The sequence below is a fragment of the Oncorhynchus masou genome, chromosome 6, assembly GCF_036934945.1.
Source record: "Oncorhynchus masou masou isolate Uvic2021 chromosome 6, UVic_Omas_1.1, whole genome shotgun sequence".
Classification (NCBI taxonomy): domain Eukaryota; kingdom Metazoa; phylum Chordata; class Actinopteri; order Salmoniformes; family Salmonidae; genus Oncorhynchus; species Oncorhynchus masou.
The window spans coordinates 12,827,530-12,853,821 of record NC_088217.1 but is presented as its reverse complement, the minus strand read 5'-3'; the positions used below and the strand labels follow the sequence as shown (position 1 = coordinate 12,853,821).

Below are 26,292 nucleotides of genomic sequence, written 5' to 3'. Positions count from 1 at the left end.
GAGACCATTTCTGTGCCAGAACACTCACCACACATCAGCTATCAGGTGGAGAGGTGAGGGTCATATATGCCAATTAGAAATGAGGGGGATGATTAGGTGGCCATGATGGAATGTGGCCAGGTTGGGAATTTAGCTATGCCACCGGCATGGAAATTTGAATGACCACAGAGAGCCAGGACACCCATTTTAACGTCCAATCCGAAAGACTGCACACTACACAGGACAATGTACCCAAATATAATTAAGGTTTGAAATGATTGTTTTAGTCACATATTATTATGATTTAGTCACCCCCCGCCCCCCCCTCCCCCCGATCATCCGCTCAAGTAAAGATTGGCCAACGGCTGAAAAGAATTGATGATCCCTGACCTATACGGTCCTGATCTATCCACGCTTCTTTGAAAATGTACCTAATAATTTATCAAGCCTAGAAGCAATACAAGATTCTATTATTAAGGTGGGAGATTATAGTACAATTTTAAATACCTCAATGGACCCTAAAGGAACTCGCACTACAAACTATCATTACCCTTATGCACTTAAGGAAATCACAAATATCATTGATATATTGGAACAAGTGGATATATGGAGGTTTAAATATCCTGACCTAGTTAGACATACTGCGTATTCAGATCCCTTGACTTTTTCCCCATTTTGTTATGTTACAGCCTTATTCTAAAATAGATTAAATTCATTTTTTTCCTCATCAATCTACACATAATACCCCATCATGACAAAGCTAAAACAGGTTTTTAGAAATGTTTGCAAATGTATTAAAAATAAAAAAACAGAACTTATTCACGTAAGTATTCAGACCCTTTGCTTTGAGACTCAACATTGAGCTCAGGTGCATCCTGTTTCCATTGATCCTCCTTGAGATGTTTCTACAACTTGATTGAGGTACACCTGTTGTCAATTCAATTGATTGGACATGATTTGGAAAAGCACGCACCTATCTATATAAGGTCCCACAGTTGACAGTTCATGTCAGAGCAAATACCAAGCCATGATCTCAAGGATGATCAATGGAAACAGGATGCATCTGAGCTCAATGTTGAGTCTCATAGCAAAGGCATTTCTGTTTTGTATTAGTAACGTAACAAAATGTGTAAAAAGTGAAGGGGTCTGTAAAGAATTGTCCACAGAGCTCCGAAACAGGATCGTGTCGAGGCACAGATCTGTGGAAGGGGAACAAAATGTGTGCAGCATTGAAAGTCCCCAAGAACAGTGGACTCCATCATTCGTAAATGGAAAAAGTTTGGAACCACCAAAGACTCTCCCTAGAGCTGGCCGCCCGGCCAAACTGAGCAATCGGGGGAGAAACACCCGTCTCAACGTCAACAGTGAAGAGGCGACTCCGGGATGCTGGCCTTCTAGCCAGAGTTTCAAAGAAAAAAACATATCTCAGACTGGCCAATAAAAATAAAATATTAAGATGGGCAAAAGAACACAGACACTGGACAGAGGAACTCTGCCTAGAAGTCAAGCATCCCGGAGTCGCCTCTTCACTGTTGACGTTGAGACTGGTGTTTTGCAGTTACTATTTAATGAAGCTGCCAGTTGAGGACTTGTGAGGCGTCTGTTTCTCAAACTAGACACTCTATTGAACTTGTCCTATTGCTCAGTTGTGCACCGGGGCTTCCCACTCCTCTTTCTATTTTTGTTAGAGCCAGACACTTACAGTGGAACACAGACACTTACGGTAACAGACACTTACGGTAACACAGACACAGTGGACACAGACACTTACAGTGGAACAGACACCCTTACAGGAACACAGACATTTACGGTAACACAGACACGTACAGTAACACAGACACTTACAGAGGAACCCATGTGAAGAAAAGAGCTTAGACTGACTAGACTTTATCTCAAAGAATAACACAGTCTCATTACATGCAGTTGTCTCAGATTTGAACACAGGTACTTACAGTAGAACAACACATGAAGACGATGATGAAGGAGCCAATGACTCCTCCGATGCCCACCATCCAGGTCATCCGCAGGAAGAGGATCACCCCGAAGATGTTCTGGATACAGGGGAGGTACACCCCCATCAGGGTCCCCAACTGTGGTGCCTGTAGGAAGGGAGAGAGGAGGTGGACATGGGATCAATGTTACCTAGCAAACCTGAAATCTTGTGAAATTTCCAGTGCATGTTGAATGTGAACACTGAGGCTGTCTCCGCTTTAAGTTACAGTTATAACAGTGGCCAAGTAGGCTACTGTGGCTATTTGATCATAATGGAGGCCTACCAGAGTGGTCTACCATCAAAAACAATGGAGAAAATGCATCCCATAACATCTTAACATGGAAGTAGCTGTTCTATCATTCTGCCTACAGTAGCAGACAATGTGTGGTGTTCAATGTAGGCCTAAATTCCATGAGACTTTTGAAAAAAACACGTGTGTATCTACTTGTTCTTCAGAGAAGGAGGTGACTGAAAATGTTGTTGTTGTTTGATGTAAGAAACCACTTTACAAAATAAAATGCATTATTAGTCCCATACTATTATTACAGAGAATCAGACAAATTTGGCTTCCCTCTGCCTGTTGGCGACTTAGCTTATTCAAGCCTGTCTCAAAATACAACACTGCCCCTTTTAAGACAAAAAAAAAGCTATTTACCTGACTCGCTTTCAAAGATGTCTAGAATTGTACACATTTTGTGCTCTTGTAGGAAGCAATCACTTCCTTATTGCTGACTATAATTAGGATAATAACTCACTAACTAGCAAAGGATTTGAACAAAATGTGCACAGGTGGCTACATGCAGCTCTCACTCTGATCTCAAAACAAGTACATCTACTCATGACCACAGCTGTAAACACAGTCCAGGTCAACGTAAATGACACAGATCCATATACACTGTATGGCAATAGTCAATTTGCATATAGGCCTACTGCACCTCTGACTGGTTATGCCACACCTGTCTGTGTAGAGTATGGGCTGAGTCATGATCAATAGCATCCTACTCTGATGCGTTCTGCCTACAACAAAATCTCTTGCATAGTTTGTTTTGTTTTCGTATGTTGCATTGAAATTGGCTAAGATTGTGTTGATTCGATCACAATTGCCACAGTAAATTGAAATGTTGATCGTGTTAACTAACTACGAAAACGTTTTACATGGGCTGATATTTCTTCTGTGCTCCGCACAGCAGTCCTGGGGAGCTATGCGACAATTACTGCATGCACATTGCATGGGGTCTTTAATGACTGAGTTAGGGTTAGGGTCTCTAATGAATGGGTATCATGGGGTCTTTAATGACTGGGTTAGTGTCTTTAATAACTTGGTATCATGGGGTCTTTAATGACTGGGTATCATGGGGTCTCTAATGACTAGGTTAGGGTCTTTAATAACTGGGTATCATGGGGTCTTTAATAACTGGGTATCATGGGGTCTTTAATAACTTGGTTAGGGTCTTTAATGACTGGGTATCATGGGGTCTTTAATGACTGGGTTAGGGTCTCTAATGACTGGGTTAGGGTCTTTAATGACTGGGTATCATGGGGTCTTTAATGACTGGGTATCATGGGGTCTCTAATGACTGGGTATCATGGGGTCTCTAATGACTGGGTTAGGGTCTTTAATGACTGGGTATCATGGGGTCTTTAATGACTGGGTTAGGGTCTTTAATAACTGGGTATCATGGGGTCTTTAATAACTGGGTATCATGGGGTCTTTAATGACTGGGTTAGGGTCTTTAATAACTGGGTATCATAGGGTCTTTAATAACTGGGTATCATGGGGTCTTTAATGACTGGGTATCATGGGGTCTTTAATGACTGGGTATCATGGGGTCTTTAATGACTGGGTATCATGGGGTCTTTAATAACTGGGTATCATGGGGTCTTTAATAACTGGGTATCATGGGGTCTTTAATAACTGGGTATCATGGGGTCTTTAATAACTGGGTATCATGGGGTCTTTAATGACTGGGTTAGGGTCTTTAATAACTGGGTATCATGGGGTCTTTAATAACTGGGTTAGGGTCTTTAATAACTGGGTATCATGGGGTCTTTAATGACTGGGTATCATGGGGTCTTTAATGACTGGGTATCATGGGGTCTTTAATAACTGGGTATCATGGGGTCTTTAATAACTGGGTATCATGGGGTCTTTAATAACTGGGGTCTTTAATAACTGGGTATCATGGGGTCTTTAATAACTGGGTATCATGGGGTCTTTAATGACTGGGTTAGGGTCTTTAATAACTGGGTATCATGGGGTCTTTAATAACTGGGTTAGGGTCTTTAATAACTGGGCATCATGGGGTCTTTAATAACTGGGTATCATGGGGTCTTTAATGACTGGGTATCATGGGGTCTTTAATGACTTGGTTAGGGTCTTTAATGACTGGGTTAGGGTCTTTAATAACTGGGTATCATGGGGTCTTTAATGACTGGGTATCATGGGGTCTTTAATGACTTGGTTAGGGTCTTTAATGACTGGGTATCATGGGGTCTTTAATGACTGGGTTAGGGTCTCTAATGACTGGGTTAGGGTCTTTAATGACTGGGTATCATGGGGTCTTTAATGACTGGGTATCATGGGGTCTTTAATGACTGGGTTAGGGTCTTTCATTTGGTTTTAATTGTTACCTTTATTTAACTAGGCAAGTCAGTTAAGAACAAATTCTTATTTACAATGACGGCCGACACCGGCTAAACCCCGACGGCGCTGGGCCAATTGTGCGCTGCCATATGGGACTCCCAATGACGGCCAGTTGTGATACAGCCTGGATTCGAACCAAGGTGTCTGTAGTGATGCCACAAGCACTGTGATGCAGTGCCTTAGACTGCTGCACCACTCGGGCACCCATGACTTGGTATCATGGGGTCTTTAATAACTGGGTATCATGGGGTCTTTAATGACTGGGTATCATGGGGTCTTTAATGACTGGGTATCATGGGGTCTTTAATAACTGGGTATCATGGGGTCTTTAATAACTGGGTATCATGGGGTCTTTAATAACTGGGTATCATGGGGTCTTTAATAACTGGGTATCATGGGGTCTTTAATGACTGGGTTAGGGTCTTTAATAACTGGGTATCATGGGGTCTTTAATAACTGGGTTAGGGTCTTTAATAACTGGGTATCATGGGGTCTTTAATGACTGGGTATCATGGGGTCTTTAATGACTGGGTATCATGGGGTCTTTAATAACTGGGTATCATGGGGTCTTTAATAACTGGGTATCATGGGGTCTTTAATAACTGGGTATCATGGGGTCTTTAATAACTGGGTATCATAGGGTCTTTAATGACTGGGTTAGGGTCTTTAATAACTGGGTATCATGGGGTCTTTAATAACTGGGTTAGGGTCTTTAATAACTGGGTATCATGGGGTCTTTAATAACTGGGTATCATGGGGTCTTTAATGACTGGGTATCATGGGGTCTTTAATGACTTGGTTAGGGTCTTTAATGACTGGGTTAGGGTCTTTAATAACTGGGTATCATGGGGTCTTTAATGACTGGGTATCATGGGGTCTTTAATGACTTGGTTAGGGTCTTTAATGACTGGGTATCATGGGGTCTTTAATGACTGGGTTAGGGTCTCTAATGACTGGGTTAGGGTCTTTAATGACTGGGTATCATGGGGTCTTTAATGACTGGGTATCATGGGGTCTTTAATGACTGGGTATCATGGGGTCTTTAATGACTGGGTTAGGGTCTTTCATTTGGTTTTAATTGTTACCTTTATTTAACTAGGCAAGTCAGTTAAGAACAAATTCTTATTTACAATGACGGCCGACACCGGCTAAACCCCGACGGCGCTGGGCCAATTGTGCGCTGCCATATGGGACTCCCAATGACGGCCAGTTGTGATACAGCCTGGATTCGAACCAAGGTGTCTGTAGTGATGCCACAAGCACTGTGATGCAGTGCCTTAGACTGCTGCACCACTCGGGCACCCATGACTTGGTATCATGGGGTCTTTAATGACTGGGTCTTTAATGACTGGGTTATCATATGCTTCTGTAACAGAAGTGGATCTGTGAACCACACGACCAGTAACAGTAGCCCAGGATTTCTGGAAAACCTAGGAATTTTGGAAACATTGGTGCCTATGGGAGAGACAAAGAATTTTAATGAATATTTTGGATTTTCCAACATCCAGTAACTGGAGAACATTTTGGGTCATTTTATCAAGTGTTCTGCGCATTCTGAGACCAAAATGCCATTTTTCAATATGTACATGACGAGAAAAATGATTTAGTTTGAGATCTGTGCTGGGGCACATAGCAGTCGATTTGCCTGGCCTTATCAACTGTCCCTTAGCCCTTTACGTTCTTCCCCATTTACGTTTATGGGTTGAAAATGGCAGATTTGGGCACTGATAAGCGCATACATTGGAACGCAGTGGCTGTACAACAACATGCTATAAATGACGTCAGAGCTCTGGCTCTGCCCTTCACAGCGCTGTATGGGTTTTGACTGACAGCTGTTCTGAACTTCAGCACCACACGCAACAAGAAGTTGCCCCCATCCCTCCCACTAATTGGTCAACTTTTGCAAATGTGTTGTTATCTGAGTGAGAGAAATGCTGTAAATTAAGATGAGTCGATGTATTTTGAAAGATGATATGTTGAGGATTATGATAAATACCGCTTTAATTTCAAAAATGTTTTTTCTCTTTTATTTAACGAGGTAGGCCAGTTGAGAACAAGTTCTCATTTACAACTGCGACCTGGCCAAGATAAAGCAAAGCAGTGCAACACAAACAACAACACAGTTACACATGGAATAAACAAACCTACAGTCAATTACACAATAGAAAAATCTATATACAGTGTGTGCAAATGAAGTAAGGAGGTAAGGCAATAAATAGGCCAATAGTGGCGAAGTAATTACAATTTAGCAATTTACACTGGAGTGATGTATGTGCAGATGAGGATGTGCAAGTATAAATACTAGTGTGCAAAAGAGCAGAAAAACCAAAACAAATATGGGGATGATGTAGGTAGTTGGTTGGATGGGCTGTTTACAGATGGGCTGTGTACAGCTGCAGCGATCGGTAAGCTGCTCTAACAGCTGACGCTTAAAGTTAGTGAGGGAGATATAAATCTCCAACTTCAGTGATATTTGCAATTTGTTCCAGTCATTGGCAGCAGAGAACTGGAAGGAAAGGCGGCCAAAGAAGGTGTTTGCTTTGGGGGTGACCAGTGAAATATACCTGCTGAGGCGTGTGCTACGGCTGGGTGTTGCTATGGTAACCAATGAGCTGAGATAAGGCAGAGCTTTACTGAGCAAAGACTTATAGATGACCTGGAGCCAGTGGGTTTGGTGACAAATATGTAGAGAGGACCAGCCAACGAGAGGTCGCAGTGGTGGGTAGTATATGGGGCTTTGGTGACAAAACGGATGGCACTGTGATAGATTGCATCCAATTTGCTGAGTAGAGTGTTGGAGGCTATTTTGCAAATGACATCACCAAAGTCAAGGCTCAGTAGGATAGTCAGTTTTACGAGGGTATGTTTGGCAGTATGACTGAAGGAGGCTTTGTTTTCAAAATAGGAAGCCGATTGTAGATTTAACTTTGGATTGGAGATGCTTAATGTGAGTCTGGAAGGAGAGTTTACAGTCTAACCAGACACCTAGGTATTTGTAGTTGTCCACATATTCTAAGTCAGAACTGTCCAGAGTAGTGATGCTAGTCAGGCAGGCGGGTGCAGGCAGCGATCGGTTGAAGAGCATGCATTTAGTTTTACTAACATTTAAGAGCAGTTGGAGGCCATGGAAGGAGTGTTGTATGGCGTTGAAGCTCGTTTGGAAGTTTGTTAACACAGTGTCCAAAGAAGGGCCAGATGTTTACAGAATGTATACATGTCATACAAGCAAGCCAAATGTGCCAAATGTTATAATTTAGCTAGTCATGTTGGAAATAGAACAAGTTTTCAAATGATACCCACCTGACCCAGATTGTGATTTATAATAGGATGTTTTTGGTTTGCGTAAACAACAACAGTAATTGTGTGATGGCGGGGATGCAGGGTTGTGTTCCAAACAAAACAACTACAAGTGTGCTTGCTCCAGTTCCTCAACGGCACAGCTAGGAGAGCTCAAAAAAGCACGTTATAGTTGAAGACTGTTCTTTGAGTCATTAAAGTGCATTAAAATTACTTAGGAACTGTGTACACTTTGGAGAGGTGTGTGGTCACTTAAACCCTTGTCATTTTTCTGTCTTATGTTGCACCTACCCAACATTTTCCAGGAATATTCTTATCATGTTACTGAATGTATCCAGAGTATTTTCTGATTTCTATATCAACAAATGCGGTGACAAGTACCGTAAATGTAAAACGCACATAAAATCAAGTGTAATGTTTGGATTCAGTCTTGTGTCTGGTCAACTGTTGTGTCCTCAACGTTAGTTCCAATTTTCCCATCTCCAAACAGTTCCCTTTCATTTGCTACCTTGCTTATACATATGCTTTTCATATTTCTTCTGTAAGAAACATTTAAATTTAGCCCTATCCATATACGCCAATTCCCACGAGTCTAAGGGTTAAGTAGACTGGAACTGTGGCCATTTAAAAAAGTGGAAAACGTGGTCTTGGCGCATATAATTAAAGTATTGTCAGATATTATTCATCCTAATCAGACAGGTTTTTTTTACATGGACGATACATTGGAGATAATATAAGACAAGTACTGTAAACAATGGAATACTATGAAGTATCGAGGACACCAGGCCTGGATTTCATAGCTGATTTTGATAAAGTTCGACTGGAGTTTATATATAAATGCCTCGAATATTTACATTTTGGGGAATCTCTTATAAAATGGGTTAAAATTATGTATAGTAACCCTCGGTGTAAAATAGTAAATAATGGCTACATCTCAGAATGTTTTAAACTATCTAGAGGAGTAAAACAAGGTTGTCCACTATCGGCATATCTATTTATTATTGCCTTCGAAACGTTAGCTGTTAAAATTGGATTAAACAATAATATTAAGGGATTAGAAATCCGTGGCTTAAAAACTAAGGTGTCATTGTACGCTGATTCATCTTTTCTTTTAAAACCACAATTAGAATCTCTCCACAGCCTCATAGAGGATCGAGATACTTTTGCTATCCTCTCCGGATTAAAACCAAATTATGATAATTTGGTTGATTATGTAATATTACATATTGGATCACTAAAACATGCTAATTTTACATGACCATGTAGTTTATCAATGAAATGGTCTGACGGAGATGTGGACATACTCGGTATACCAATCCCAAAAGAAAGAAATGATCTCACTCCAATACATTTTTATAGAAAGTTAACAAAAATAAATAAGATCTTGCTACCATGGAAGGGAAAATACCTGTATATTTGTGTAAAGATCACCCTGATAACTCTTTAGTTAAATCACAGTTGACCTATTTGCTTATGATTTTGCCTACACCTAGTGACCTGCTTTTTAAATTATATGAACAAAAAATATTCAATTGTATTTGGAATGGCAAGCCAGATAAAATTAAAATGGCCTATTTATATAACGAATATGAATTCGGAAGGGCAGAAATTATTAAATATTACAGCATTAGACCTCTGACTAAAGGCATCAGTCATACAAAAGCTATACTTAAATCCAAACTGGTTCTCTAGTAAATTGGCAAGAATGTTACATCCTATGTTCAAGAAGGGCCTTTTCCCTTTACCCTGCTCACTTTCGGTTGTTTGAAAAGGAAATCATCTCCAAAATATGATTATTTTTTAAAACAAGCCTCAGAAAGTTGGTTGCAATTTCAGTTTAATCCACCTGAAAAGACAGAACAAATAATACAACAAATATTAAACTTTTTTTCTAATATTCTTTTTTTAATGTTTAGTGAATGATATCATAAATAGGACTGGTGGAGTTATGTCACACATACAGCTTACACAGACATATGGAAATGTCTGCTCTACCCAAAATTACAACCAATGAATTGCAGCATTACCACAGAAATGAAAGAGGCAAGTAGAAGGGTAAAAAAGTATGTCGACCCTGTATTAAAGAACATAAATGGTTAAAGAAAAGTGTGATAAATAAAAACATACCAATTTCATTTAAGGAACACAAAACTGACAGCTGTGCCATATTAAAAATTGCAAAATAGTTTTGAAGAGATTTTCAATGTACCCATTCCATGTCACATGGTTTATGAATTGATACGCCAGATTCAAAACATCGAATTTGTCAATTTAAATTACTATACAAAATATACATGTGTATATGTATGCATGTGTGTATGTACAGTGGGGCAAAAAAAGTATTTAGTCAGCCTCCAATTGTGCAAGTTCTCCCACTTAAAAAGATGAGAGAGGCCTGTAATTTTCATCATAGGTACACTTCAACTATGACAGACAAAATGAGAAAAAAAATTCAAGAAAATCACATTGTAGGATTTTTAATGAATTTATTTGCAAAATATACTATATATACTTTTTTGCCCCACTGTATATGGATATATATTTACCCCAAAAATAAATGGGGGATTGGAAATGATGCAGACAATTACATTGATGGAAGCAACATTCTTTTCGCAATATTAAGCTGATACACCCCTTAGGAATAAAATGAAAAAAAAATAAACATTTCAACTTAGCCCTATCCATATACGTCAATTCCCACGAGTCTAAGGGTGAAGTAGAACAGAACTGTGGCTATTTTTCTAAATTAAAAATGTGGTCTGTACTACATCTTCATTATCCACAATCTTTGCCCATAGGAGGAAAGCAGGAAGTAGTAACAGGAAGTAGGTCTGTTCTAGTGATTCTATTTCTATGGTGATATCACTGCCAGTCTGATGAGTATGATCGATGAGGATGTGAAGAGGACTTTATTAAGGAATGTCGCCGTCTAATATGAAGCTGGAAGTGATGACAGAAACTTTGATACTTTACAGAGAGTTTTATTCCTAACTGCGATTCAGAGTTTTACAGGCCTGGGAGGCACTGATTAATGCGAGAGAGCATTCCTGGGGCTTGAAGTGGCAGCAGCTGCTGAGTGGAGAAACTAGACTTTGTAATTAAATCATCTTCTGAAAAAAAGGGTGTCCTGACGAATGCCTGACATTAAATGAATATTAAGGTCTAATGTGATGTAGTTTGATTTGAGAAGCTGGGCTTCAAATAGTAATAAGAGCCTGTTTTGGAGAGTTGACAAGTCACACAAACATAATTATATTAAAATTTATGCAAGAAACAACAGGCCAAGTGCACATGCAGAGTTCAAATTAGAAAAAGCTCATCACTTGTGAAATGCTGATGAAACTTGCCGTGTAGACAGACTGGAGTAGAAGTGGTATGATAAAACAAAAAACAAAAATGATCGACACCAACCATGATCACATCGCAGGCATTTTGCTGATATCATTCATTAAAATAATTAGAGAAATGTGTGAAGTTTGAAATGAAATGTGATTAGTAATGAGACAATTGAGGGCTACAACCATCAAACTAGCTAGTAGTAGTTTAAAGGATAATAAAAAAATAAAACAACAAATGTTATTAACATATCCTTCTATTTATTGTCATCACATTAATTCAAGCAATTTATTGCGATATGATTGTTTCTGCCTTACGCCCAGCTCCATGATGGGGTGATCCTGAATGGTTCATCTGGGCCAAATCCTTATTTTGGATTCAAGCGTGTGCCTCAAGTAGGATTCAGTCCCATATGTTTTGTTGAACCTCTTCTTCTAGCCTAGTTCCCAAGAGTAGCTACTGCCGTGGCTAATCGGGATCCTTAATAAATACAAATAGTGTCCTTAGGGATCACAGGAAGTGAACAACAGTTCACCTAACATCTATTGTCTATTTGTTGATTTATATTCAGACAGTTCACCTAACAACAGTTCACCTAACAACAGTTCACCTAACATCTATTATCTATTTGTTGGTTTTAATCAGACAGTTCACCTATTATCTATTTGTTGGTTTTAATCAGACAGTTCACCTAACATCTATTTGTTGGTTTCAATCAGACAGTTCACCTAACATCTATCTATTTGTTGATTTTTAATCAGACAGTTCACCTAACATCTATTATCTATTTGTTGATTTTTAATCAGACAGTTCACCTATTATCTATTTGTTGGCTTTAATCAGACAGTTCACCTATTATCTATTTGTTGGTTTTAATCAGACAGTTCACCTAACATCTATTATTTGAACTCCTTTCTTTTGCAGCACCAAGCTATACCACAGGGATGTTTAGCACTGGGAATTTAATTCACCTTTAATCAAAGATCAAAACCTCAGGTTGTCTATGGGAGCGGCGAAGAACAAACATCGTCCATCTTTGTAATCTCTCTCTCTCTCTCCATATGGTAATGCCTCCCGCTGTTTGCCTGTTGTCAGGGTCATGCAAATGAGAGAGGCACTGTGGCTGTGGCCTTCAGTGTGCGGGGAAAGGGTGTTAATCACTGTCAGCGAGGCAAGAACCTCAATAAAGTTACTTTTTTTCTATTCTAAATTCAAACTCCAAAGTTCCCTACCACTTACTTAGAGATTGCTGTTGAATTTATGTCAAGACTTTTGACAGAATTGGTGACTCGGTTTTGTGATTAACATAGTTGTTGTGCCTTCAACATTACCTCCCTCAAATGTTATAATTAGCATAGTCTAGGCTGCATTCCATTTCACCAATATAACATTTCCAGTAATAGATCCAATTACTAGATCAATACAGTTTGCATGGTAACTAGTGATTTCAATTCAGAAGCAGTGGTACTGTATTATGTCATGTTATTATATATTAGGTTGAATTATCATGAGCTTAATGGATTTAAAAAAACTCTTTCCCCTAAGCAAAATGAGTGAATGAAACACAGAAAGACATAACAGGTACACCTCCAATTGACTCAAATGATGTCAATTAGCCTATCAGAAGCTTCTAAAGCCATGACATCATTTTCTGGAATTTTCCAAGCTGTTTAAAGGCACAGTAAACTTAATGTATGTAAACTTCTGACCCACTGGAATTGTGATACAGTGAATTATAAGTGAAATAATCTGTCTGCAAACAATTGTTGGAAAAATGACTTGTGTCATGCACAAAGTAGATGTCCTAACTGACTTGCCAAAACTATAGTTTGTTGACAAGAAATTTGTGGAGTGGTTGAAAAACAAGTTTTAATGACTCCAACCTAAGTGTATGTAAACTCCCGACTTCAACAGTACAATCAAAGTGAGAGAGCCATCTGTAGCTGCTCTCCATACAGCAGATGTCATTTTCAGCAATACAACGCCATACACTGAGAGGACAAAACATTAAGAACACCTTCCTAATACTGAGTTGCACCCCCTTTTGCCCTCAGAACAGCCTCCATTCGTTGGGGCATGGACTCTACAAGGTGTTGAAAGCGTTCCACAGGGATGCTGGCCCATGTTGACTCTGATGCTTCCCACAGTTGTATCAAGTTGGCTGGATGTCAACTGGGTGGTGGACCATTCTTGATACATTTGGGGAAATTTTGAGTGTGAAAAACCCAGCAGCATTGCAGTTCTTGACACAAACCAGTGCGCCTCGGACCTACTCCATACCCCGTTTCAAAGGCAGGAAAATCTTTTTTCTTCCCCTTCACCCTCTGTATGGCACACATACACAATCCATGTCTCAATTGTCTCAAAGCTTAAAAACACTTCTTTAACCTGTCTCCTCTCCTTCATCTAAGCTGATTGAAGTGGATTTAACAGGTGACATCAATAAGGGATCATAGCTTTCAAATGGATTCACTTGGTCAGTCGATGACATGAAAAGAGTATGTGTCCTTAATATTTTGTACATCCCGGCAAACAGCCACGGATTGGCAAAAAGCTGTGAAAAACTGTCAATCCATAAGCTTTTCAATACTGTTTACAACGTAAGGTCCGCTTCCCACACCTCTCTGATTCAGACGGGTTGGGTTAAATGCGGAAGACATATTTCGGTTGAATGCATTCAGCTGCGCAACTGACTAGGTTTTCCATTTCCCATTTCCCTTACCAAATTGAACCCTATTCCCTAGATAGTGCATTACTTTTGATCAGGGCCCATTTGGGACACAGACAGGGTCATTCCCACTAAGAGAATTATAAAGCTACTTGGCAGACAGACAGTAAGTGTGTTCTGTAGCCTACACGATACACTTGTTGAGAATGGACAAAATTCCACAAGATTTAGAAGACAAAACGAATAGCAAAACAAAAAGGACTTGTGTAAATGAGTTTACATTGAGCAACACCACAGCAGATGGGACGCTTGCTTCTATTGAATCAATATACTCCCTATGGGGGCGGGGGGAACCAAAGCCTCTGTTTATATAGAGCTCCACTTCCATTCTCAGTCAATTGGCATTTCCTTCCTGGACCAGGAGTACAATACAATCTCAGACCTAGACTCCTAGAATCTGTAGAACTAGTGAGGCCCAATAAAAAATTGTCTGGTAGCCAGCGGCGTGATTTCCCTCGAGACCGTGTGAGCTGAAATAGCAGAGAGCAGCAACAGCATAACCGCTACAGGTTGGTGCAGCGGCGGTGAGGAGAGACAGCTGCCCCATGGCCCCCTGGGATACGCAGTCAGCCCAGTTCTATCTGGCTCAGGTGCAGTGGTCCCACAGCATGCTCCACCCCCCTCGGAACAGCTGCTTCAGGACCAGCTCACCACTTAGTTTACTACCCAGGTGCCCCATCTCCACGCCACCCCTTACCCAGTCACCCCCACACTAGACCCTCCGCCACCACAGCCACCTGAGAACACTCACAGGCCCCTTATTCTCCACAGACACTAACACTCTAGAGGCTGATGGGGATTCTTTCCAAATGCACCCTTCATGGCCTGGGAGGCCTGGAGTGGTTTAGCTGTTAGCGTTGCTGCCTTCAGAGCACATATCGGTGTGTGTTGGAATCTGTCCCACTTCTAACACAGACCTTTTGACTTTCCTGTCTCTTTCCAATATAGAATAAGTATGTTAGGAGGGGGACTGCCCCCTTCCTTTTGTCCTACCTTCGTCCTACCGTCCTACCTCCTGTCCTCCCTTCCTTCATACTAGACGCAGAGACATGAAAATGGTATCCACAAGTTCATCTGACTCTGGGGAAGGAGATAAAGGGCTTCATCTGACTCTGGGGAAGGAGATAAAGGCCTTCATCTGACACCGGGGAAGGAGATAAAGGGCTTCATCTGACACCGGGGAAGGAGATAAAGGGCTTCATCTGACTCTGGGGAAGGAGATAAAGGGCTTCATCTGACTCTGGGGAAGGAGATAAAGGGCTTCATCTGACTCTGGGGAAGGAGATAAAGGGCTTCATCTGACTCTGGGGAAGGAGATAAAGGGCTTCATCTGACTCTGGGGAAGGAGATAAAGGGCTTCATCTGACTCTGGGGAAGGAGATAAAGGGCTTCATCTGACTCTGGAGAAGGAGATAAAGGGCTTCATCTGACTCTGGGGAAGGAGATAAAGGGCTTCATCTGACTCTGGGGAAGGAGATAAAGGGCTTCATCTGACACCGGGGAAGGAGATAAAGGGCTTCATCTGACTCTGGGGAAGGAGATAAAGGGCTTCATCTGACTCTGGGGAAGGAGATAAAGGGCTTCATCTGACTCTGGGGAAGGAGATAAAGGGCTTCATCTGACTGGGGAAGGAGATAAAATGACTTCATCTGACTTTGGGGAAGGAGATAAAATGACTTAATTGCCCAAATCCCAAAGTATTAAGTGGTGTGTCATGTAGGGTGTAGGCAGCTTAAGAGGATCTACAGAGGACAGGCACAGCCTTTCTCCTTGCTTTGGATGGGGGGAAGTAGGAAAGGAGAAGGGAGAAGAACAGGTTAAAGAAAGGAGAGATAGTGGACGACCTAGCTGCAGGGTAACGACAAAAACGAGGAGGGTAGGTACAGCTGAAGAAAGGAGGATATACGGAAAAAGGAGAGAAGAAAAAAGGAGGGAAGGTATCTGTTGCTGAGGAGAAAATAGAGAAGGAGAGAAGAAGACAGGAGGGAAGGTATCTGTTACTGAGGAGAAAATAGAGAAGAAGAAAGGAGGGAAGGTACCTGTTACTGAGGAGAAAATAGAGAAGGAGAGAAGAAGAAAGGAGGGAAGGTACCTGTTGCTGAGGAGAAAATAGAGAAGGAGAGAAGAAGAAAGGAGGGAAGGTACCTGTTACTGAGGAGAAAATAGAGAAGACGAGGAGAGAAGAAGACAGGAGGGAAGGTACCTGTTGCTGAGGAGAAAATAGAGAAGGAGAGAAGAAGAAAGGAGGGAAGGTACCTGTTGCTGAGGAGAAAATAGAGAAGGAGAGAAGAAGAAAGGAGGGAAGGTACCTGTTACTGAGGAGAAAATAGAGAAGAAGAAAGGAGGGAAGGTACCTGTTGCTGAGGAGAAAATAGAGAAGGAGAGAAGAAGAAAGGAGGGAAGGTATCTGTTGCTGAGGAGAAAATAGAGAAGGAGAGAAGAAGAAAGGAGGGAAGGTACCTGTTACTGAGGAGAAAATAGAGAAGGAGAGAAGAAGAAAGGAGGGAAGGTACCTGTTACTGAGGAGAAAATAGAGAAGGAGAGAAGAAGAAAGGAGGGAAGGTACCTGTTGCTGATGAGAAAATAGAGAAGGAGAGAAGAAGAAAGGAGGGAAGATACCTGTTACTGAGGAGAAAATAGAGAAGGAGAGAAGAAGAAAGGAGGGAAGGTACCTGTTACTGAGGAGAAAATAGAGAAGGAGAGAAGAAGAAAGGAGGGAAGGTACCTGTTGCTGAGGAGAAAATAGAGAAGGAGAGAAGAAGAAAGGAGGGAAGGTACCTGTTGCTGAGGAGAAAATAGAGAAGGAGAGAAGAAGAAAGGAGGGAAGGTATCTGTTGCTGAGGAGAAAATAGAGAAGGAGAGAAGAAGAAAGGAGGGAAGGTACCTGTTACTGAGGAGAAAATGGAGAAGAAGAAAGGAGGGAAGGTACCTGTTGCTGAGGAGAAAATAGAGAAGGAGAGAAGAAGACAGGAGGGAAGGTACCTGTTGCTGAGGAGAAAATAGAGAAGGAGAGAAGAAGAAAGGAGGGAAGGTACCTGTTGCTGATGAGAAAATAGAGAAGGAGAGAAGAAGAAAGGAGGGAAGGTATCTGTTGCTGAGGAGAAAATAGAGAAGGAGAGAAGAAGAAAGGAGGGAAGGTACCTGTTGCTGATGAGAAAATAGAGAAGAAGAAAGGAGGGAAGGTATCTGTTGCTGAGGAGAAAATAGAGAAGGAGAGAAGAAGACAGGAGGGAAGGTACCTGTTGCTGAGGAGAAAATAGAGAAGGAGAGAAGAAGAGAGGAGGGAAGGTACCTGTTGCTGAGGAGAAAATAGAGAAGGAGAGAAGAAGACAGGAGGGAAGATACCTGTTACTGAGGAGAAAATAGAGAAGGAGAGAAGAAGACAGGAGGGAAGATACCTGTTGCTGAGGAGAAAATAGAGAAGGAGAGAAGAAGACAGGAGGGAAGGTACCTGTTGCTGAGGAGAAAATAGAGAAGGAGAGAAGAAGACAGGAGGGAAGATACCTGTTGCTGAGGAGAAAATAGAGAAGGAGAGAAGAAGACAGGAGGAAAGATACCTGTTGCTGAGGAGAAAATAGAGAAGGAGAGAAGAAGACAGGAGGGAAGATACCTGTTGCTGAGGAGATGAGAGAAGAGCAGACTTTGATTTACTACAGCAGTAATTATCTGGAAGAAAGAATAAGAAAAAGCTGAAATAGCTGGGGGTATAAATTACTGTAGGATTGAAGCGATAATATAGATACACACGGAGAGGCATGACTTAACGTGACCACAACCCGGAGTGGGGTACAGCCATAGGGTACACCCAATACTCCCATGTTAAATTGCCTACTTCACTCATAACCCTAACTTTCTTCAGCTAGCTAACTAACCCTGCTTTTATAGCTAAGATGCCGAACTGGCTGCTTTGGGCCATTTTGTAGGGTGGTCTCCGGCAAGTTGAAAGGTCATATAGGCAAGCCAACAAGAATAAACATTTCTAAATACCTAGACTGTTCAAGGGCAGGCAAAGACTCAAATCAAATGTTATTCGTCACATGCTTCGTAAACAACATGTGTACACTAACAGTGTTCCTCTTGTCCAGGTGGGAAAGGGCCGTGTGGAGTGCAACAGAAATACCATCATCTGCAATCTGCATCATTGGAGTAGTATGTGAATTGGAGTGGATACAGGGTGTCTGGGAGGATGGTGTTGATGTGAGCCATGACCCGCCTTTCAAAGCATTTCATGGATATAGATGTGAGTGCTACGGGGCGATAAGTCATTTAGACAGGTTACCTTAGCGTTCTTGGGCACAGGGACCAAGGTGGTCTGCTTGAAGCATGTAGGTCAGGGTTCCCCAAGTGGCAGTGATTTGTATTTGGCCCCCCAAATTGTTGGACATAAAAGACATCAGCAAATCATCTCCAAGTGATTTTAATTTTGTAAATCTGTTCCAAAGTATTCTCACACCTAGTAGAGAGATAATATGTGATCGTATATATAAATGTAAGCAAGCAAGGTCTGAAATTATAATATTTTTGTCAATTATTATATCTGTTTGGGCTTCTTATGGTCAATTATGTTCCAGCCCCCTGACCATCCACACAATATAAAATCAGCCCGCGGCTGAATCTAGTTATTACAGACTGGGTCACGGAGAGATTGAAAATAGATTGAAAATATTAGTGATGTCACTAGACGGCAGCGCTCAGAGTACGTGTCCTGGTAATCCGTCTGGCCCTGAGGCCTTGTGAATGTTAACCTGTTTAAAGGTCTTACATCGGCTACGGAGAGCATGATCACACAGCTGTCCGAAACAGCTCTCATGCATGGTTCAGTGTTGCTTGCCTCGAGGCGAGCATAGAAGACATTTATCTCATCTGGTATGCTCGTGTCACTGGGCAGATTGGGGCTGGGTTTCCCTTTTGTAATCCGTGATAGTGTGCAAGCCCTGCTGTCACATCCGACAGGCGTCAGAGCCAGTGTAGTAGGATTCAATCTTAGTCATGTATTGATGCTTTGCCTGTGTGATGGTTTGTCGGCGGACGTAGTGGGATTTCTTATAAGCATCCGGATTGGTGTCCCGCTCTTTGAAAGCGGCAGCTCTAGCCTTTAGTTGAGTAGCAATGTTGCCCGTAATCCATGGCTTCTGGTTGGGATATGTATGTACGGTTAATGTGGGGAAGACAATGTCCATGCACTTAATGAAGCCATTGACCAACGTGGTAAACTCATTAATGCTATCGGATAAATCCTGCAACGTATTCCAGTGTGCACTAGCAAAAAACATTCCTGTAGCTTAGCAAGAGCTTCATCTGACCATTTCAGTATTGAGCGCATCACTGGTACTTCCTGTTGGAGTTTTTGCTTGTAAGCAGGAATCAGGAGGACAGAGTTATGGTGAGATTTCCCAAATGGAGGGCGAGGGAGAGCTTTGTATGCATTTCTGTGTGTGGAGTAAAGGTGATCTAGAGTTGTTTTGCCTCTAGTTGCACACAAGACGTTGCTGGTAGAAATGAGGGAAAATTGATTTATTTTTTCCTGTATTAAAATCAAGGACCATTAGGAGCTACTCCTCTGGTTGAGCATTTTCTTGTTTGCTTATAGCCTTATAGTCTTATACAGCTCATGGGAGTAACAGGAGTACCCTACGACTGTACCCTACTCGGGGGCATGGTTACGTTAGGCCGCTCCTCACAGATGCTGGCCGAGCGAACACAGATGCTGTACCTCGACTTCTAACGCGATAAAATTGGTTGAGGTGAAAGGAGAGGTGTGTGAAGACATGAGATGGGGAATGGGGAATGGTGGGGGGGGCTAGGAGTTTGTAATGCCGTTTTCACGCTCTGTCGACCAGACAGGAACTGACAGGGCTAATGTGTTTCAGCTCAGGTGAATTATTAAAGAGGAGGAGAGAGAGAGGAAAGAAGGCATCATATAACTCTCTCCGAATGTCTGCCCACGGGTATGGATTAACCTGCGGCATGTTTCTGTGTGTGTGTTTTGTTTTTGTGGGAGCGGAGAGACAGAGAGGAAGGGGAAGGAGGAGAGAGAAAGACAGAGAAGTAGGAGAGAGGAGGTAGGAGAGAGGAGGAAGAAAGAGAGAGGTAGGAGAGAGGAGGAAGAAAGAGAGAGGTAGGAGAGAGGAGGAAAAGAGAGAGGTAGGAGAGAGGAGGTAGGAGAGAGAGAGTTAGGAGAGAGGAGGAAGAGAGAGAGAGGTAGGAGAGGAGGAAGAGAGAGGAGGTAGGAGAGAGGTAGGAGAGAGGTAGGAGAGAGGTAGGAGAGAGGTAGGAGAGAGGAGGAAGAGAGGGAGAGGTAGGAGAGAGGAGGAAGAGAGGGAGAGGTAGGAGAGAGGAGGAAGAGAGAGAGAGGTAGGAGAGAGGAGGAAGAGAGCGAGAGGTAGGAGAGAGGAGGAAGAGAGAGGAGGAAGAGAGAGAGAGGTAGGAGAGGAGGTAGGAGAGAGGAGGAAGAGAGGAGGTAGGAGAGAGAGGAGGAAGAGAGAGAGAGGTAGGAGAGGAGGAAGAGAGAGGAGGTAGGAGAGAGGTAGGAGAGAGGAGGAAGAGAGAGAGAGAGGTAAGAGAGAGGAGGTAGGAGAGAGGAGGAAGAGAGAGGAGGTAGGAGAGAGAGGTAGGAGAGAGGAGGTAGGAGAGAGAGGTAGGAGAGAGGAGGAAGAGAGAGAGAGGTAGGAGAGGAGGAAGAGAGAGGAGGTAGGAGAGAGGAGGAGAGAGGAGGAAGAGAGGGAGAGGTAGGAGAGAGGAGGAAGAGAGAGGAAGATAGAGGAGGTAGGAGAGAGAGGTAGAAGATAGGAGAAGAGAGAGGGAGGTAGGAGAGAGGAGGAAGAGAGAGACAGGTAGGAGAGAGGAGGTAGGAGAGAGGAGGAAGAGAGAGAGAGAGGTAGGATAGAGGAGGTAGGAGAGAGGAGGAAGAGAGAGAGGTAGGAGAGAGGAGGGAGAGAGAAGGAAGAAAGAGAGGGAGAGAGGTAGGGGAAGGGGGAGAGAGAGGAGGAAGAGAGAGGTAGGAGAGAGGAGGAGGGAAGAGAGAGAGAGTTAGGGGAAGGAGGAGAGAGAGGAAGAAGAGAGGGAGAGGTAGGGGAAGGAGGAGAGAGAGGAGGAGGGAGTGGGGCGAGGAGAGGAAATGTTTGTTTGTGTGTAGTTAAGATGTGTATGTGTATATGAGTGTGTGTGAGAGAAATGGGGAAGGAGATGGTGTTTGTTCATGGGTGGTAAAGGTGCCTGCCTATGTCTATATGTGCATGTGTGTGATTTAGCCAATTATCTAGGCAGAACATTCAGTGCTGCAGGCCTGCAGAAACACCATCCTATTTATTCCTTACCTACTGGACATTCACATGGGACTAAATGCTTAATAAACTGACCTTCCTGTTTGCTGGAATATTATGGTGCTGCTACAAGAAATCCATGAAGTCTGTTTGGTTTTAACAACACTTTCAGTTTGCTAAGTAGGGGCACATGTAAGCTTTGGGTTCTCTGCTCGACTATCAATACTGACAAACTGCAGACGCAACTGTGGTATAATACAAAGCAACATTACTCAAGATACAAACTTCGCAAGGCTAACCACCGTGAATACTAATGTCAGACTGGGGCTTCTAATGAGAGAGAGAGAAGAGGCATCGTAAAACACATGACATGGAAGAGAAAAACACATTAGAGATGGAACACTTTTCAACACACCGTTTTAATTCTTCCCAATAAAAACTCAGACAGGAAAAGACTCAGCCCCCACAGATCGGCAGAACAGTTTCCTTCTTAACCCCGACAACCTCCAGACTGTTCCCTGATGTTGCATGGTATGAAAACCCTCTAATCTCTCTTTTCACACTGCGCCATACGAAACGCTCTGGCTGCCGTACTCCAGCAGCTGCTGATGAAGCAGAGAGGGAGAGAGGGAGGAAAGAGGAGAGGAGAGAGAAAGGGATCACTGTCGGAATGATAAAATGCCATCGGCTGCGTTAATGAAAAGCCTCTCGTGGTGATGGGGAGATTGCCTTTGGAATGGGCTGCTGATTGGAGTAGCAGCTGCTTGGCGTAGCGAGCAGGTTAATTAAGTATCAAAGGGCTGGGGAAGGCGACACAAGAATGATTAGCCCCTTCCGCCTGGCGACATCAAGGAGTACTGAATCCAATATATAGAGGGAAAAGTAGCAAGGACCTTACAGAGAGATGGGTGACCTTACAGAGGGACAGGTGACGACCAGGGAGAAGGGGACCTTACAGAGAGACAGGTGACTTCCAGGGAGAAGGGGACCTTACAGAGGGACAGGTGACATCCAGGTAGAAAGGGATCTTACAGAGAGACAGGTGACGTCCAGGGAGAAGGGGACCTTACAGAGGGACAGGTGACTTCCAGGGAGAAGGGGACCTTACAGAGGGACAGGTGACTTCCAGGGAGAAGGGGACCTTACAGAGGGACAGGTGACATCCAGGTAGAAAGGGATCTTACAGAGAGACAGGTGACGTCCAGGGAGAAGGGGACCTTACAGAGGGACAGGTGACTTCCAGGGAGAAGGGGACCTTACAGAGGGACAGGTGACTTCCAGGGAGAAGGGGACCTTACAGAGGGACAGGTGACTTCCAGGGAGAAGGGGACCTTACAGGGGGACAGGTGACTTCCAGGGAGAAGGGGACCTTACAGAGGGACAGGTGACTTCCAGGGAGAAGGGGACCTTACAGAGGGACAGGTGACTTCCAGGGAGAAGGGGACCTTACAGAGGGACAGGTGACTTCCAGGGAGAAGGGGACCTTACAGAGGGACAGGTGACATCCAGGTAGAAAGGACTGAAAGAAGGAGGAAGGTAAACAGGGAGACTGGAAAAAGTACCAAGAATGATATGTGGAAAGAAACCAAAGCAGAAATAGATGGGGAAAACTCCAGGGTGAAAAGGTCTTGAGTCAGGCTCTTAACTAGGCAGGCCTGTTAGGCGGCTCTCCTCATTGGCCAGACACTGAGACAGCCCAGGGTCAAACTTCACTGAGGGCTGTCATCTGGGAGACAGATCAGGCATTCCCACATGGTTGACTGGCAATGCTTGGACACTTCTCTGACAACATAGCACAACATTCTCACAGGAAACCTCAGCGGAGACCAGTAGGGAGTAAACAGAATTCGCTATCGACCAACACAGACTGTGTTACATATCTGACAGAGCCATATGTTGACACTCCAGTCTCTGACTTAAGTCTTTCACTGTCCATTGCCATAAAACAACCATCATACAGTAATGTCCAAAATTATTATTATTGATAAAGATGAGCAAAAAGGACTATGAAATAACACAAATACTGAGCTTTGTGGGTATGCTCAATTATACTCATACAAATTCTCAGAGAAATATATTTTGTTTATTAACAAGTAATAAAACAAAATCTCAAAAACGTAGGGGTCAAAATGATTGGCACCCCTGTTTTCAATACTTTTCAATACCCCACCTTGCAACGATAATGGCACTGAGCCTTTTTCTCAAATGTTTTATGAGATGACAGAGCACATTGGAAGGGATTATAGACCATTCCTCCATACAGAATCTTTCCACATTCTTAATATCCTTAGTCTGTATTTATGGACTGCCCTCTTCAATTCAAACCAAGTCCTGAGTGGCACAGCGGTCTAAGGCACTGCATCTCAGTGCTTGAGGTGTCACCACAGACACCCTGGTTTAAAAAAGTCAGGAGACAGACAGCCATTTAAAAATGTTGATTTTTGTGGTCAATTAACCATTTCTTTATGGATTTTTATGTGTGCTTGGGGTTGTTTATGTGTGCTTGGGGGTGTTTATGTGTGCTAGGGGGTGTTTATGTGTGCTTGAAGGTGTTTATGTGTGCTTGTTTTTTTTAAATGTGTGCTTGGGGTTTTTATGTGTGCTTGGGGTTTTTATGTGTGCTTGTTTTTTTTAAATGTGTGCTTGGGATGTTTATGTGTGCTTGGGGGTGTTTATGTGTGCTTGGGGGTGTTTATGTGTGCTAGGGGGTGTTTATGTGTGCTAGGGGGTGTTTATGTGTGCTTGAAGGTGTTTATGTGTGCTTGTTTTTTTAAAATGTGTGCTTGGGGTTTTTATGTGTGCTTGGGGTTTTTATGTGTGCTTGTTTTTTTTAAATGTGTGCTTGGGATGTTTATGTGTGCTTGGGGGTGTTTATGTGTGCTAGGGGTGTTTATGTGTGCTAGGGGGTGTTTATGTGTGCTTGGGGGTGTTTATGTGTGCTTGTTTTTTTAAATGTGTGCTTGGGGGTGTTTATGTGTGCTTGGGGGTGTTTATGTGTGCTTGGGGGTGTTTATGTGTGCTACGGGGTGTTTATGTGTGCTAGGGGGTGTTTATGTGTGCTTGGGGGTATTTATGTGTGCTTGTTTTTTTTAAATGTGTGCTTGGGGGTGTTTATGTGTGCTTGTTTTTTTTAAATGTGTGCTTGTTTGTTGTGTGCTTGGGGGTGTTTGTGTGTGCCTTGGGGTTTTTGTGTGTGCCTGGGTTTTTTTTATGTGTGCTTGGGGTTTTTTTTATGTGTGCTTGGGGGTTTTTATGTGTGCTTGGGGTTTTTATGTGTGCTTGGGGGTGTTTATGTGAGCTTGGGGTTTTTATGTGTGCTTGGGGTTTTTATGTGAGCTTGGGGTTTTTATGTGAGCTTGGGGTTTTTATGTGTGCTTGGGGTTTTTATGTGTGCTTGTTTTTTTTAAATGTGTGCTTGTTTGTTGTGTGCTTGGGGGTGTTTGTGTGTGCCTTGGGGTTTTTATGTGTGCTTGGGGTTTTTATGTGTGCTTGGGGTTTTTATGTGTGCTTGGGGTGTTTATGTGAGCTTGGGGTTTTTATGTGTGCTTGGGGTTTTTATGTGTGCTTGGGGTTTTTATGTGTGCTTGGGGTTTTTATGTGTGCTTGTTTTTTTTAAATGTGTGCTTGTTTGTTGTGTGCTTGGGGGTGTTTGTGTGCTTGGGGGTTTTATGTGTGTTTGGGGTGTTTATGTGAGCTTGGGGTGTTTATGTGTGCTGGAAGATCCACTTGAGGCTAAGTTTTAGCCTCCTGGCATAATTTTGGACCTGACTCTACGTGTTAATTTTTTACTTTAACTGAAACGTACCTTCACAGTGTACATGGGACCTGACTGTATGTGTTAACGTACCTTCACAGTGTACATGGACCTGACTGTATGTGTTAACGTACCTTCACAGTGTACATGGACCTGACTGTATGTGTTAACGTACCTTCACAGTGTACATGGACCTGACTGTATGTGTTAACGTACCTTCACAGTGTACATGGACCTGACTGTATGTGTTAACGTACCTTCACAGTGTACATTTACCTGAGTGTATGTTAACGTACCTTCACAGTGTACATGGACCTGACTGTATGTGTTAACTTACCTTCACAGTGTACATTTACCTGAGTGTATGTTAACGTACCTTCACAGTGTACATGGACCTGACTGATTGGTTTTGTGTTATGTGCCTGGCTGATCAGTGATCAGTGTTGTGGTACCTGCTATTTTACAGGTTCTACTGACCAATGCTGTGTTGCAGGTTTGACTGACCAGTGCTGTGTTGCAGGTTTGACTGACCAGTGCTGTGTTGCAGGTTTGACTGACCAGTGCTGTGTTGCAGATTTGACTGACCAGTGCTGTGTTGCAGATTTGACTGACCAGTGCTGTGTTGCAGGTTTGACTGACCAGTGCTATGTTGCAGATTTGACTGACCGTTGTAGGTTTGACTGACCAGTGCTGTGTTGCAGGTTTGACTGACCAGTGCTGTGTTGCAGGTTTGACTGACCGTTTTAGGTTTGACTGACCAGTGCTGTGTTGCAGGTTTGACTGACCAGTGCTGTGTTGCAGGTTTGACTGACCAGTGCTGTGTTGCAGGTTTGACTGACCAGTGCTGTGTTGCAGGTTTGACTGACCAGTGCTGTGTTGCAGGTTTGACTGACCAGTGCTGTAACGGCACCTTACCTTGACAGGTTTCTTCTTCTTTTTGTCTTCCTCCTCATTGTCTGCCTCCTCCTCGTGCTCCTTGCTGCCCTGGGGGAGACTGGAGTAGTTGGCCAGGCTACTGATCATGGTTGATACCATGGGACTAGTCTCCATCTCCTCCTGCAGAGTGCATTGACACACACAGGATAACATGGAAAATGGTTGATTACATATTGTACACTGGGTGGTTTGAGCCCTAAATGCTGATTGGGTGACAGCCATGCTATATCAGACCTTATACAACGGGTTTGACAAAACATGTATTTTTCCTGCTCTAATTACGTTGGTAACCAGTTTATAATGGCAATAAGGCACCTCGGGGGTTTGTGGTATATAGCCTATATACCACGGCTAAGGGCTGTA

General features: G+C 42.8%; 1 protein-coding gene across 2 annotated transcripts in view; it reads right to left on the bottom strand.

Annotated features, from left to right (window-relative positions):
• The window catches only part of slc12a5a (solute carrier family 12 member 5a), a 162,538-nt gene that overhangs the window by 55,515 nt on the left and 80,731 nt on the right, over positions 1 to 26,292 (bottom strand). For both annotated transcript variants that reach the window (XM_064967561.1, XM_064967560.1), the window contains exons 3-4: positions 25,909 to 26,049; positions 1,932 to 2,078 (exon numbers count right to left, since the gene is read on the bottom strand). In XM_064967561.1, coding sequence (XP_064823633.1) covers positions 1,932 to 2,078; positions 25,909 to 26,049 — 288 coding nt within the window. The remainder of the gene's footprint in view (positions 1 to 1,931; positions 2,079 to 25,908; positions 26,050 to 26,292) is intronic.